The sequence below is a fragment of the Akebia trifoliata genome, chromosome 10, assembly GCF_017979445.1.
Source record: "Akebia trifoliata isolate Shusen 1 chromosome 10, ASM1797944v1, whole genome shotgun sequence".
NCBI classification, from domain to species: Eukaryota; Viridiplantae; Streptophyta; class Magnoliopsida; order Ranunculales; family Lardizabalaceae; genus Akebia; species Akebia trifoliata.
Genome location: NC_141384.1, coordinates 29,942,386 through 29,958,413, shown reverse-complemented (window position 1 = coordinate 29,958,413; position 16,028 = coordinate 29,942,386). Strand labels below are relative to the sequence as shown.

The 16,028-nt window shown below is 33.4% G+C and overlaps 2 protein-coding genes across 15 annotated transcripts; one reads left to right on the top strand and one right to left on the bottom strand.

Annotated features, from left to right (window-relative positions):
• Positions 1 to 959: 959 nt before the first annotated feature.
• LOC147393741 (uncharacterized) lies at positions 960 to 3,339 on the bottom strand. 13 transcript variants are annotated; one of them, XR_015182392.1, is made up of 5 exons: positions 2,856 to 3,339; positions 2,706 to 2,788; positions 1,965 to 2,022; positions 1,724 to 1,838; positions 964 to 1,075 (listed from the first exon to the last, which is right to left on the bottom strand). XR_015182392.1 is itself a non-coding variant. In XM_086456961.1 (5 exons), exons 1-4 carry the CDS (start codon positions 2,949 to 2,951, stop codon positions 1,818 to 1,820), a joined length of 258 nt encoding a protein of 85 aa, XP_086313087.1. In that variant the 5' UTR covers positions 2,952 to 3,339; the 3' UTR covers positions 964 to 1,075; positions 1,794 to 1,817. The 13 variants fall into 13 exon arrangements, 7 of the variants coding, with proteins under 7 accessions (XP_086313086.1, XP_086313088.1, XP_086313091.1 ...); XM_086456961.1 differs by having other exon boundaries at positions 1,794 to 1,838; XM_086456964.1 differs by having other exon boundaries at positions 1,794 to 1,838; positions 1,965 to 2,010.
• A 10,120-nt stretch (positions 3,340 to 13,459) lies between these two features.
• Positions 13,460 to 15,890, top strand: LOC147393740 (uncharacterized). 2 transcript variants are annotated; one of them, XM_086456352.1, is made up of 4 exons: positions 13,460 to 14,212; positions 14,316 to 14,477; positions 14,608 to 14,745; positions 15,454 to 15,890. In XM_086456352.1, exons 1-4 carry the CDS (start codon positions 13,625 to 13,627, stop codon positions 15,481 to 15,483), a joined length of 918 nt encoding a protein of 305 aa, XP_086312478.1. In that variant the 5' UTR covers positions 13,460 to 13,624; the 3' UTR covers positions 15,484 to 15,890. The 2 variants fall into 2 exon arrangements, with proteins under 2 accessions (XP_086312478.1, XP_086312477.1); XM_086456351.1 differs by having other exon boundaries at positions 13,461 to 14,212; positions 15,447 to 15,881.
• Positions 15,891 to 16,028: the final 138 nt, after the last annotated feature.

The window sequence follows — 16,028 nt, the reverse complement described above, 5'->3', positions numbered from 1 at the left end:
TATATTTCTAGAAAAAAAATTCTTTTATTTATCTTTTGCCACACGTCATTTTGCACTGAACTATGTTTCAGACGTCTAATTTGTAAATCAATTACAAATTAGATTCCAAATCACTGATCTAGCAAATAAATAAAAGATGAAAACTCCTCCTTTTGAAACAAGAACAAAATGATGTGCAAATTAAACCAGTGGAGAGCAATTTAGGAAACCTAAGTCCTAAATTGACAACAAAAATGAAATTCTGCTACTCCTGTATAACAATATAAAAAGATGATGTATAAAGCATGGTCTATGAAAGCTTCAACAAGAACAATACCATAACTAAATACTAGAGAAGGGGAAGGTGGGGATCACAATTGCCAACATTAATCCCGTCTGATAGGTGATTACATTCAATGAATATTATGAGTGAGACACCACAGTCGAGAGAGAATGGATAAAAGGAAAAGATGGAAAGATGACTTAGATCTCCATGTAAGAAGAAACACGGTTTAACAGAAACATGAACCTTTGTTGGGAAATCTTTGTGCTAGCCAAAGTGACAGTAAGAAAAAGATAATTGAAGCAAAGTATGGTAAAACACAAATTCACAAAGAAGCTCTAGTGGCTGATTCAACACAATAAGTTAAGCAATAACTTAATTCAATGACATGTAATATTAAAAATGCAACATCTCAGGAAAGAGTCAATTTGACTAGACTTTCAAAGATGGCTTAAAAATCTAGGTTGAAACTTAATTACTATGTAGGAAACAAAAAATAGAAATAATTGGAAGAACTGTGCTCAATACTTCCATTCTAATAAACTTTACAGGAGTTACTAGTCATGAGTATGCGGAAGCTCTTGTTCTCATTTAAGATTCCTTTTCTAACCAATAGTTACTAGTTGGTGGTTGCTACTACAACAGTATATATTTCATGGCATATGAATTAGAATTTTATCTAAACGGTGCCAAAATAAAGCAGGACAGTGCACTTACCTCTGCAAAGGAGAAGCAAACCATGAAAAGCTTTTCGTTTCTAGGATACAGGAGGAGCATGACCAAGAAAATTGTATTGGTGTAGTAGCAGAAATCCTGATAGATCAAAGGTGTATGAGACTTGCATAAACTTAACAAAATCAAAATTATATCACACCCTACAATATAGGGGAGTTTATTTTCATGATTATTTAATTCTTGAAAGAAACTCTTCCCTTTGCTTTGATATAGGCCTTATTATAAGTTTGATAGCAATCGTATGAGTATCCACAAGTGTTCCGGCCTATTATTTTACCATACACACTTCTAATCTAAATTTTATAAAGACAATATTGTTTGAATCTAACATCCTCAATCATTAAAGAAGAGCCCCAGCTTTGGCTCTCATAGTTTCATTTGAAAAATGCCAGACTTGACGAGCGGGGAACAAGCTTTTACATTTAGATCTCCAATTAAACCTCCACCATATTCCATTGCTAGTATTATAGTTGATGTTTAATCTAAAACAAAACATATTTTGCCATCCTGTGAAGCATATTTTGAATGCTCTCAGTTGTTCTTGATCGGTGGATAGGTTGAAATGGGTTACGTGAACTATCAACATTTCATATCGTTCCTCGTGGTCTAGACAAGGAAACTTCCACAAGATTTGCAATCTACTATGACCAATGCGGAAATATAACCATGGAGTGGTAAAAAAATTGTAGAATAGCCAAACTTTATTGTGATTCCTTTATAAATTACCATTCCCTTTCTTTTCTACTTCGCTTCTAATCCAATCGCTTAACAAGATGTCAATGAGCAATTAACCTACCAACAACTAGAGACCAACCCTTGCTCATGAATGGCAACAATCTCCCTGCATAATGGAGATAGATTTTCGAAATTAAACTCATATTCTCAACACCAGAATTCGAAACCATGTGACAAAATAATCAAAATTTCATTAAAAACACCAAATCTATTAACTCGAATAACAAAATACCTGAAATATAAGATAAGGGCAATCCAGATGAAGAAAACCCATTAATCTAAACAAACAACTGAAATTTCAATAAAAACCCAACAAATTTACTAACCCAAATGACAAAATATCTGAAATATAAGATGAAGGCAATCCAAATGAAGAAAACCCATTAATCCAAACACCCATAAAAGTTGAAAAACCCAAACAAAAAATTTTAAATTTCAATAAAATCCCAACAAATTTACCAACCCAAATGACAAAATACCTGAAATATAAGATGAAGGCAACCCAAATGGAGAAAACCCATTAATCCAAACACCCAGAAAGGTCGAAAGACAAAACAAAAACAAAAAAAATCAAACTTTCAATAAAAATCCAACAAATTTACTAACCCAAATGGTAAATAACTGAAATATAAGATGAAGGCTACCCAATTGAAGAAAATCTATTAATCCAAACATCCAGAAAAGTCGAAAGACCCAAACAAAAAATTCGAAATTTCAATAAAAACTCAACAAATTTACTAAACCAAATGATAAAATACCTGAAGTATAAGATGAAGGCAACCAAAATGTAGAAAACCCAATAATCCAAACACCCAGACAATTCAAAAGAACCAAAATAAACAAAACAAAACAAAATTTCAATAAAAACCCAACAATCTACCAACCCAAATGATTAAAAAAACTAAAATATAAGATGAAGACTACCCAAACACCCATTAGGTTCTGGAAAAAAAAATTCAAAACAAATACATACCTTGTTGATAAATTGCTCGTGTTCTTCTGCTCATTTTGCGATTTTAACCGCTTGTTTCGACAAAATCTCCTTAGTTTGAGCGACTTTAAAAAGAAAAACAATAAAATAAAATATCACGCTGGAAATCAAATGCCATTGATTCTGCTTTACCTTGGATTGGTCTCTGAAACTTTGCTTCACGTTTCGAATTGAATTTTCATCATCGAGAGTCTCTTCGTTATTGGATTTGGACATTTTGTTTTCCATTTTTTCTTTCAACTTTTTCTTTCAAACTTGTCGCTGAAGTTCCTTCTCTCTACGGTTTCTTCTTCGTCTCCTTCGTAAACATCTCTAGGGTTTCTGTGAATTTTATTACTTGGGGTGTAACTAGTAATAATTGGTCTGCCAATATCATGTTTCTTTGGAAATTTTCAAAATGACGAGGACAAATTTGGAATGAAAATTTTCGTCTCCTCCCTTCCCTCCTCGTCTCTCCATTTTTGGGGGGAACAAAATTTTACATTTTTTCCCTTCTCTTCCCTCCATTTTTTTTCTTTTCCCTCCTCACTTAACAATCCAAACAGGGGAAAAGAAGAGAAAACAGCATATTTTCTCTTCCCTTCCCTTCCCTTCCCTCAATCCAAACACACTGTTAATGAGTTTCTCTTCCCTTCCCTTCCCTCAATCCAAACACAGCATAACAAAAATTGTCAAAAGCCAAGCCTGACCTAGCATATTGACGCACCTAGACATGGTTTTACATGCTTGCCTACCTCAATTGGCCACATAAGAGGTCTAGATTCATGACTTCCCCAACATGGTTTATTGCATTAGTGTTCGGATCCATTCTATTAAAGGTGTTGCTCTTGCTCTCAAATATTTTTCCAACGCTGTGGGAGTTAATTATTCTCCAAACCTTCATCTTAAAATAGTAGAAACTTGTTCTTCGTTGAGGATGGTGCATTGTCACCTTATTAACTTTTTTTTTCTTCCTCTTTTCTTAATCAAATAGTAACCCTTTATATGCTAATAAAAAACTACAATTTTACTAAAATGTTGGTGATCATTATAAGTAAGTCAATAATGAGGTGATAGTAGAAAAAAATTATAATATTACAAAAATTACCTAATTCATTCAAAACCTTCGGAAAATTTCAGTTGTTAAAATTATCTTAAAATATTTATTATTAACTAATATTTTTAGCATAAGTACCTTTTGATACTAGTCAAGCCATAACCAAGGTAGAGGGAAGGCAAAAATGTTTTAGTTATGGGACGAGTGGAAAGATGATTGAACCATGGTTTTAAAACTCGTTTTGACTTCTTGTCCTGTCCATGAATGAGTCTGAGTCGTCTCAAACGAGATTTATAACAATGCCTTCGAGTCAAAATAAAATATGCCTTTGAGATGACTTGTCAACTCTTCTCATTGTTGGACGAAATCATGATGACTAGGACAAGTTGTCTCAGTCTCGGACAAAATTTAGAACCATAGATTGAGTTATATTTCGAAGTAGAGTCACGCTTCTCGTTTTTAAAATAATTTAGTCAAATAAAATAAGGGTCAGAATCCCTTAACTCTTAAGAAGGACTCATAAAAAAACACATGATCCCAACCCTTTAAATGCAAAATCCAATAATTTTGATTCATCCTCGAGATAAGTATCTTCGAGATTTGAGTTATTAAGATATTTATAAATCCCAACTATTTGATTATGTATCTAAACAGTTGGGATTATGTGTTTTCTCATAAGTCATTCTTCACGAGTCCACAGATCCCAACCCATAAAATAATAGTTATAGATGGGAATGGAGTCATGTTTTTATTTATTTATATATATTAGGTGAAATGTCCCTTGGGTTAGTGGATCCCACCAAATTTAGCTCAAGGATTGTGTTGAGAATTACCACGTATGGTATGGCACACATAATACGGATCTTCCAATCTCTTGTGGAATTTATATATTATTAAATTAAAGCTCATCGCATAATACAAGATGAGGATCCAAAGAAAACTAAGATTCCTAGATTTGCTACAATTAAGTCCTCTTAATTAATTAAAAGAAGTAAACACCATTCCCAAATAAGAGAGTATTGTTTGAGAATAACTCTTAGGGATTGATTGAAAGCAAATATAGATATTTTATTGTACAACACTCTATCAACCAACCTTAATTATTTGTAAAAAAGATGGCAAAATCTTTCACCCATTTTGAAACTCCCCAATATCTCTCAACGCATTTATTCCGACTTAAAAGATTGGAGAGATGAAAATTTGCATGAGTTTTCAAATGATGGGTCACACTCATAATTACCAATTTAGATTATGGCGAAAATTTGCCATCTAATCAAAGATAGTTTTTATTGTCACACCAACTTTTGCTAAAGCCACACCTAAGATGTGTTCTGACTCTTAGGTGATTTATATATAAATTAGGGTGGCATTAGCAAAATTTGGTGTGGTAATAGAATCTCTCATAATCAAAATAAGTCTAAAATTTTGTTTTAATCTTTTTTTTTTTTTTTCTAAAATTGCACCGATCCAATGTTTCCTTTACGCTACAATGTCAACACCAAACTTAGATAAAGGAGGACGATTGCATTAAATTGGTAGTCGTGTTAAATTATACCATGAATGATGTTGAAGTGGCCTCAAGATTGTACCTCGTATCGTATATCTTGACGTGAAAGTATGTAAAAAATCATACATGCTTTCCTCAAGATACGAGTCAAAAACATTTATGGTTTCTACACATTTTCACGTCATGATGTGGGATATGAGATCCAGTCAAGAGGTCACTCCAACACGACTCTTCTATCATTCCCAAACATGAATCTTGACCATACATTTTATTTTATTCATGTTAGCAATAAATATGACTTAAAGACAAAATTAAATTAAAGACCATGACTCATCACATTGAGTAGCTTTCAATGACTATGATAATTTATCTAAATTAACATAATTTTAATTTAAAAAAAATATTAGATCAAACACAATCTTACCTTATTAAAATGATGGATATTGACTATAGGAGGAGAGAACCACACTATTTTTAGCATATTTCATCATTTGACTCTCAATAGAGGGAGGCCCACCATGAACTCCAACCCATTAAAAATTCTTTAATCCAATAGTAAACTAGATCAATCATGTTGAAGATCCACCAATGGTGGACCCAACATTTGTGGTTCAGTGGTCAATGAAGACAATCAGCCACGTGGCAGACAAGGATAAAGGGCACTGGTTGGTGAGTTGCTGACGTGATTCTTCAGCAAAATAAAGGGCAAATTCGGTATCGATGCTTTTCCCATTCATACCAGGAAAATTTTTTGCTCACAAAAAGTTGGGATATACCAATCACATGTACCCACGTGTACTAAATGACCTTTCTAATTTACAAAAAGTACCCTTATTAGTTGTCACATAACTACCTTGACGTGGCAGGCACCGAGGAGTTTGTGAGCATAAAACGACTCATTCGTCCAGTACCGTAATCCGGATTTCTTCTACTCTACGGTGGGAATCTACGAACCGAGAGTCAGCATAAAAATAGAAAAATGAAAAAAGGAAGATTCCTTGTGTGGCTTGCTCGGCTTGGCTATGCCTTCGGTCACGAGCCGAGCTGGCTTGGTCTTTCTGCGCGTCTGCTAGAAGTCAGAAAGTATAAAGTCCTTCGAGAGGTCTCTCTCCTATGAACTTTTATGTTTAATGAGGCTCTCAATCAAACATAAATCGTATTATAGGGATTAGTATTGATTTTTGGGGATAGATAGATATAGTTGAATCTCTGGCAATGTTTTCCCATCTCAATGGTTTGTTTAGACTAGAGACCGTTAAACGTGACTCGATGCAAGAGTTTCTTCTCTTTTATCTATTTTCAATCTAACGGTTTTGATGACATGTGTTTATTTTAGATGTCAAATTTGTTTTTTTTTTTTTTTTTTGTTTCTAAGTAGGGCTGTCAATAGATCCGATCCGATAACTTTAGGTTTGGATCAATGTTTTGGATTCTGATAAGGATTTGATTTGATAAGGTTTCAATCTGATATCTTATTTGATCGGATTAGGATCAATCATGTCCTAATCCAATAATATGTTAGAAAATATTTAAATTATATTATATATTTATTAATATATAAAATTTACTTATATTTTATATATGAAATCAGATTTGAACTTACCCTATCCGGATCCGATCCAATTGTTAATGGATTGGATCTCGATCTTATGAGATCTGATAAAAACCTTATTTGATAAGGGTTCTATTCGATACTTATCGGATCAATCCTCGAATTCGATTCTTATTAGATCAGTACTAAATTAACCCTGATCCAATCCAAATCCAATCCATTGACAGGCCTAAATCAAAGTAAATTTTGACAATAGATAAAAAGTCATGTTGGAGTGTTCTCAAGCTGGAACCTCATATCGTATTTCTTGACACGAAAGTCGATAGGATCATAGATGCTTTTTCACTTGTATCTCAATGAAAAACATTTATGGCTCCCATGCATTTTCATGTCAAGAAGTGCACTATGAGAGGTATGAGGTTCGAGCCTGAGGTCACTTCAGCATTATTCATAGATAAAACGTAAGAATTCAATTATTAAAAAAAAAAAAAAATCAGTATAGCTGAGTAGTAATTCAGAATTATTTCAGCTTCTTGTACTTCTTGGAATTTGAAACATAAAGTTATGTTTTTCCTTAAGTAAATGTTATTACCTTTTAATTAATGACTAAAAACCCCTTCAATATTTTTAAGATACAAATCAATGACTAAAAAGTAATCAACATATATATAAAAACATATTTTTTTCAAGAAGCACTTCAAAAACCAATTAAACTGGAAAATTATGACATTTCAAAACTCAAATCAAAATCAAAGTAATCTTTTAATGAAAGCTTGAAAAATAGAAACAAAATAGATATAATTGATTCAATAACATAGTGGTACAATAAATTTAACAACTTAGAGGATAGTTAAAGGTATCCTCCAAATATTACAAAATTACCAATTTTGTGTGTGTGTGTGTGTGTGTGTGTGTGTTGGGGAGGGGGGGGGGGGGTTTGCATGGGAAGATCAAACTTTCAGTCCAACCCATCGGAGGTTAGCTGAGATGGTAAGGAGCAATTGGGTTTGCTTCTCATGTTGTGACTTCGAGTCTCTACATGCCCCTCCATAAAAATATAACTACTAAAATGCCGTAACATATGACAGGGTGTTGGATGGTGCGTGCGGTCCCAGGTAGATTAGTCTCACCAAAGGTGGGGATATTCCTTGGATTACAAAAAATAAATAAATAAATAAAAATCAGTCTATAATTTTTTATTTTTGTTCTTATAATCTTGATAGGTTTAAGAGATTTAGTGGAGATGAGAGATTTAAAACTGTATTTGCAAATGGCGTATTATTTGGTCTTTTGAATATGAATATAATTTTTGGGCATAATCAAAGGGAGAAACCATGTTCACACATGCCATAAGAACTTATAGTATTCATTTGTATGAAATTAATTATAAAAATTTTAATCTTACAAAATCCTAATTTTTTTTAGCACATGTCACCTACTATAATATAAAAACTATGCATCATTCTTTATAAAATCAAGCCCTAAGTAAATTATTATTTTTAAATGCTATATACACACCACCTTATAAGGTTCGGTAGCCCTTTTCATTTCGCTGAAACTTGAAGTTAAAAAAACCCATTGAACCCACTTTCATCTCTATTGATTAGTAAGTATTATTGGATTCATTCATATTGTACTGAACTGCGAAGGGGCATTAATCGAACCAGTTTGCAGTTTGGCACATATCGGGTTGGTGAATAAAAAACCCATGCATTAAATCGAATATTATTGTTATTATTTTTTTTCTGATTATGGGTTGTTTTAATTTCATATAATTATATGTTATAATGACTTATGATTATGTATTGTTTTAATTTGTCTTAGCTTCACCCAGTTTCTTTTATCGCTGAATCAAAACTTCTGAATTTTGATTCTTAATTCTGAAATTTGAATCGAAATAAACAACAATAGAGTTTTTGAAGTCTGAATTTTAAAGGTGGACCAATTCCGTTCAGACTTCAGAAGTATTACCAAACACACACTTACCTTGTCTTAGCTTCAGTTTTCAATTGGGTGGTTCATTCTTTTATAGAAACCCGTGGGCCTAACTCACCCTCACAAAATATAAGTAAACGGGGTACGTTAAAATTTCAATTTAAATTGGGGTATTCTTGTATTTTGTCTAGAAATAATCTTCTTCTTCTTGTTTTTTCCTGATTATAAAAGAACTCATTTTAAAAACAATGATATAAGATGGAAGAAAAACCTTTGATTTGTTTGGCAACTCTTGTTTTTTGTATTTTTATTTTCTCCTCCAAATTCTTAAATTTTGACATATATTTTATTTAGGGAAAAATTAATCGAAATAACATGATTTTCAACCTTTTTGGGTAAATCAATCCTTGACTCATTTGGAAAAGTTGGGGTACAAATATATTTTATTTTTTGTCATTGATTTAGAGAGCTGTTATTGGCACCCCAACTTTTATTCATTACACCCCAATTAAAATTAAAGAAAATAAGTGAATGATTAGAAAACTAAAGGTTGGGTTGCCAATAGAAGCTCTCTCAACTATTATTATTATTTTTTTGCTAGATTTCTATTTTTTGGATTTGATTTTATATGAGCCTAATCATAAAATTGTTTGAAGGAGCGTTATAATGTTGAGATAATAATCTAAGCCAACCTTTGTAATGTTTGAATGGTGTGCTTTAATCTTTAATAGGGTTGTGATAAGTAAAATCTGGGTTGCCAATAGCAACTTCAGACGTATGTGCAACTCAACAGTCTAGACATATGGATCCACAGAGTATATGATTATTTTATGTTATCTTATCGGGCTTGGACTTCAAGAGTTAAAATAGTATCAAAAGGGGAACTTTTCCTAAACGAAGTGGGCTCGGCCCGAAGAATCTTGTATTATTTGTGTGTCTGTTTTCTCTAGTAACACTTTCCCACAATATTATAAGATGCTTTTATTTATTTCATGAGATGGGTTCAATCCAAAAGTAAAATTATAGGACAACTAATGCAAATTAGACTTGTTTGTACATTTCCCCTAGAATGGTTGTGGCCGCAGAAGTTAAGATTGGGTATTTCACTTAAAGAGTCGTGCTAGAGTGACCTCAGCGGGAGACACACGGGGGATATCTTAACGTGGTGGCATGCACATGCTCATAAATGCATTTTCTCTGAGAAACGAGTATAATGCATCTATGGACATACGCGCACCACCACATCAAGATTTTCCCTGTGTGTCTCCCACTGAAGTCACTCCAGTATTAATCAAATTTAAACGTGATAGTATTAACATACATTGATTAGGATCATGGTTTTAAAACTCGTTTTGATGTCTCATCTGGTTCATGAACAAGATTGAGTCATCTCGAATAAGTTTTCTGATATTTTTGAGTTTGTCTTGTTCAACAATGAACTGTGATTTAAAATCTTGTCCAATACACATTTTACTTGTCTATCCGTATCGTTGGTGGAGGCTACCGAGATGTATTAGATGAGTCGTCTCGATGTTGGATGAGATTTAAAACCATGATGAGGATCCAAAAGTAGCACAAGTAATGAAAATTGGAGAAATAAATTGAGTGACTTGGATTTTTATCTACGAAAGACAAAAATGCCTCTCCTTTTGAAGGGAGCATATTCTTTGTAATATTTTTGGGTGATTTAGACATGCCCCCCACATTTCGATCAATACTAGAGATACCCCTTTATCTTTTCTAATTGATGAAATGCTCCCCCTTGACCTAGGTTCTGTGTGAGAGACTAATCTAAACTGAGCTAAATGCCCTTGTCTCCAGCAACTATCTTTAAGGTTTGATAATTTTTCTTTAAAAAACTGCCATCTTCAAGATGATAATTTTAGGATATTAATTTACTGTAAAAACCATAATGTTGAAGATTTTATGCTAAAATCCTTCATTTTCAAGTTGTTAATCTCTATGATAACTTTTTATTTTATTTTTTAAAACCTATTTATCTCATCTTAAACACATTTTCTTCAATGTCTAGTAGAGCCCTTCATCTTTCTACCCAAATCAGAAAAATTCTATGTTGTTCTTGAGTTTTAAGGGTTGAAGAAGATAGAATCTCAAGTTTGAAAAGGTGAGTAGAAAACCTTATCCTAAGGTCGAAGATGATAGATTTTTTTGGAGGTTTTAGATAGTGATCGCAGACAAGGTTATTTAGGTCAGTTTATATTAATTTCTCACACAAAACCTAGGTCAAGAGGGGCATGCCATCAATTTTAAAATGTAGAGGGTATCTCTAATATTGATCAAAGAGTGAGGGGGTATGTCTAAATCACCCTAATTTTTTCTTGCAATTCTTTGCAGTAGTTTTGAGCGGTTGAGATATCGCTACATCAACAAAACATTAAATCTACACTGTTTAAATTTAAGAATCAATGACCGTTCATTTTAAAAACCTTTGATCAGGATTTTCAAAATAATAAATAAAAATGAGAAAATAAAGAGAAAAACAAGTTATTTAGAAAATAAATTTCTCCAATAAGAAAATAAGAGCAAAGAAAAATTACGATAGTTACTAATGCCACACCAACTTTTACTAATGCCACACCAATTGTGTGCAACTCTTTGGTGATGTAGATGGGAAGTCATGTGGCATTAACGTCTCTAAAAAATAAAGGTTGGGAATCAACTGTGTAGGTTATCTCATATTGCCACAATTTTATCCGTCTACGCATGCTTTTATGTCAAACTTTGTTGAAAACGACAATTATTCGAAGATAAAATAGAACAAAGAACATCTATTATCTTTAGTTCTAATGCCCTAGTCAAAAATGACACCAATAATGTATTTATCTTCTTCAAAAGAATACAAGTATCTTCCTCTTAGAAGAAAATTCTTAAGAAAAGGAGAGAGGAGAGTGTGATGGGAACATGGTTTTAAAACTTGGTTTTGAGTCTCGTCTTATCTCGTCCATGCCAGATACTTAGTCGTCTCAAACGAGTTTTTTGATACGTTTGAGATATCTCATTCAAATATTTAAAAAATGAACATGGGGTTTTAAATCTCGTCTGAAAAATTGACTTATCTGTCCGTCTCGTCCATGCCTGATACTCAGATGACTCTGGCGATACGTCTAGGTCTCGAATGAGTTTTGAAACCATAGATGAGATCCTCTACTTTTTTTTTTCTTTCTCTCTTATCTCTTTTCTCTACATAACATTGATGAATGTGGTTTAGACTTAAAATTTCATTTCAAACCACTCTAATAACTTTCTCATCTCAACCACGATTGAGATCGTATTTAAATACAGGGGTCAGGTGATGGGATCCAGAAGGTGTTAGGCACTAAACCCACTCAATTAAAAAGTGAGTTTCTATAACCAATTTTTAGTGTACCCAATTGATTTTAACAAGTGCAATCTATCATTTAGAGTGTTTAATAAAAATAATAGACTCTGACTAGCCTTACTATGACAGTGAGGAACAAAGACCTTACTAAGTCTCATCCACCATATATAAATAAATAAAAGATCTCGAGATGTACAAAACAAATATCTCGATGTACAAAATAAGTCCTTGAGATTCGTAACAAATATCTCGATGTCTTTTTGACGGTGGACAAGGCTTAGTAATGCATTTTTCCTCACTATCATAGTAAGGAAAGGGTTTCTCAAAATAATAGACGTGGGAATGCTCGAAAAATTAAAAAACAATAGTGACTATTGGGAGCAAATCAGAGAAAAAGAGGGTTTACTAGCTACCTTGTCCTCGACGTACAATACAACTATCACAACAACTCAATCTTGGGGAAATGGGCACACATTCACATTCAAAACTATTTGTAGAGTAAGAATTATTACTGAATCAACCATCACCCTTCCATGTTTCTAACATAATTGAAACTAATCTAACATATTTTCTAATATAGAATGGCATGGTTTAAGCAATCCTAATATATTTTTGACATAAATGTAATGCAAAGGGCATTTTGGTTATTTTTCTAGTAAAAATTGATTTTTTAAAGGAAAAATTATTTTGGTCAGTGAGGACTGGACAACTCTCTCTTTTTACACAACCCTTACAAAACCAATTTAAGAATTTCAATCAAACCTTTTCTTCCTAGATTGAGAAGACTAGGTTAATGGGCCATTCCACCCAATTAACAGCCCTAGTACCCTATTAGGTCAATAGTTGGGCAGGGCCCACACTCCAACAAGTACCCAGTAGCATGGGCCTGGGCCATGATGAAAACTCATAAATGGGATGATTTTAGCGTATAACTCCGTTGGACAACCAAACAAACATACTTGAATGTGGGTCCAAGTTACAATGCCAAATGGCATTTTTTATGAGGTGTCATGATTGATGACAGAATTGTCCTTTACCCATATGTTGAAACGCACGTATAGTGTAGGCTACAAACATGGTTTTACAGCTTGGTTTCACGTCTCGTCCGGGCTCGATATCAAGCCATCTTGAATGAGTTTTTGATATCGATTCATCTCGAATGAGTTTTCTGATACATTTGAGACATCTTGTTCAAAAAATGAAAAAGTTTAACGTGAGTCCTAAAATTGGGTCAAAAAAGCAATTTTGTGAGTTGGTCTCGTTTAGTTCCGATATCGAATTAATTCGGACGATATGAGATGAGTTTTAAAACCATGGGTAGAAAGGCAGGATTTAAACTGTCCCACGACGAGACTAATAGGTTGGGACACTAGGAACTTTTTGGAAGGGCAGACAAAGATGTGTGCTAGTAGTAGCTCTCCCTCTAAATATATTTAAACCAGACCAAACTCTTGTCATTTTTGGTCTTGAGCTCTAACCCACATTTACAGAGAAAAAGAAAAAAACTTTCAAACCTCTCTTCTTCGTCTCAATGTCCTCTGATTTCTCCCTCTTTGAAGATGGCTATCTCTTTAACAATTCAAGCCCTGATATGGTTTCCTCTGATCTCGAAATGCAATTCTTGTCTGATCCTTTCGTCTCTTTTGAAGATTCTCCATCTGATATCCTTCAACCCATCTCATCCAACCTTTCAAACAAGAATTTTCCAATTAATTCATCTCTTTCATTAACCACTAATCCCTTCTCTTATTCTCAAAGTCAAGAATTAAACAATTTGTCTCTTGGTTCAAGGACCCAATTTCAGTCACTCCCCATTAATGGGATTACAGATTTCTCTGTTTTGGATTCTTTGGGGGTGAAATCGGAGGAATCTTGTCTTGGTTTTGACTCTTATTTGCATGATTCTTCTCTCATTCAACCTAATAATAGCTTTGGTACTGAGACAGTGATGCAGAGCTTCATTAGCAAATCTCTGGACCAAAAGCTGGGTTTTTTCTTCAAACCTTGCTTCGATTCTCTCACGGAGACCCCCTTTTTTCAAAACCAAGTTTTGGATTCGAAAGAAAACAAAGAATGTATCGGACCCATGAGAAGGGTCTGCAGCACAGGCGATTTACAAGTTAGTAACTCTCAATTTTATTTTTTTATTTTTCTCTGTTTCCCTTCATGGGTTTCTTTCAAGTCTAATAATTTTATGGTTTTTTTTTTTCATTGTTATTTAGAGAATCAAAACTAAGGAATCCTCAAGTCCTTTAACTTCGGAAAACTCTTTCATGGAGGAAAATGGTGGCAAAGTCAGACGTTGCAGTCCGGAAGAGAGGAAACAGAGGATTCATAGGTACAGGAACAAGCGTGCGCACAGAAATTTCAACAAAACAATTAAGGTAAAAAAAAACAAAAGACAACCCCTCTCCTAATTTTATTAAATATAGTAAATTAATTAAAAATTAAAACAGATGGTTTCGATTAATCTGATTAAAAAAATGTTTTTTTTTGTTCTCTGTTTCTAACCAGTATGCATGTCGAAAGACACTAGCCGACAGTAGACCTAGAGTACGTGGAAGATTCGCCCGTAACGATGCAACAAAAGAAATTCCCAAAGTTTCAGATTTCAATCGACAAGAAGAAGAAGAAGACGACGACGAATTTTGGGTAATTTCTCTCTTCTTTTCCGTTTTTTAAACTTCAAAGATATAGAGCTGCTATTGGTACCCAAGTTTTACTTATTACACTCCAATTTCAATCTATATACCATTTCCAAGTTTCGGCTCAAATTATAATCTCATGTCCTACTTTTACTTATTCTCAATGTTCACTTCTTTCTTTTATTTTTAGAATTGCGATTTTGTGACTCCCCCCCTCTGACATACTCCTCTATACGCACCTAACGTCGCATGTTCTTTTTCCCCATAAATATGTACAATTGCGTATCCCAAGAAAAAAATATGATTTTAATGCATGTTAAGTCAAAAGAGTATGACCGCATATGTCAAAGAGACAAGTCAGAAAATCATTATTCTTATTTTTTAACCAAGGTTTAAATAGTAAAGAGTAATGATAAATTAACTCTCCCTCTGACAAACTCCACCTAAACACTTTTCACGTGATAGTGCATAGAATCATAGATCTTTTTTTTTTCCGGAATATACAAATGCACATATTTATGGGGATGTGCATTGTGTATCCCGATGAAAATCTATGATTCTATGCACAGTCATGTGGGTAGAGTTTGTCGGTGGAGAGAAAAAAAATCAAGACTCATAAGTAAAAATTGGGTGCCAACAGCAGCTCTACAAAACCAAAAAAAGAAAAAATAGTAAATTTTGAGCTAAGAATTCTAACATGCGCTCTAGGTTGAAGGGTTACTGGAGGATGAAGACAAAGCTCTAATTGGAGGAGCAACCCAACATCAGTACTACAAGCTCTGATAAATTGTTGCCGAATTTAGAAACCTATGAGATCTCTATTGCTCGATAGATCGAATGTGATTGTGACATCTCAGCTAGGGAATCACAACCCTTATATAATAATAAAATTAAATTAATAATTCGCTTAAGGTGAAGACAAGTAGGATGGGGATGCGACTAACGTGCGCCTGTTAGTATGGTAAAATATTTTTATTTTTTTAGTTTTTAGAAAATTATAGAGAAGAAAGAGAAAAAAAGTTACTAAGTGTAATTTTTTTATTTCTCACCAATAATAAAAATGTTCTATGATTCAATCTCATGAAGAAGAGTTGAGTCGTTAGTTTAATTGAAATTATTTTTTGCTTGATTTGAATATGGTTTAATTGAATAATAATGGTTGAAGAGTCCTCATAATATGACTCGTTAGGTGGCATACACAATCGACTCCTTAGCGTGAACAAGCTCGAGAATCGTAGATCTATACGTCTTAGGATACATTTTTTAATGGGGAAGTGCAATCATGAATCT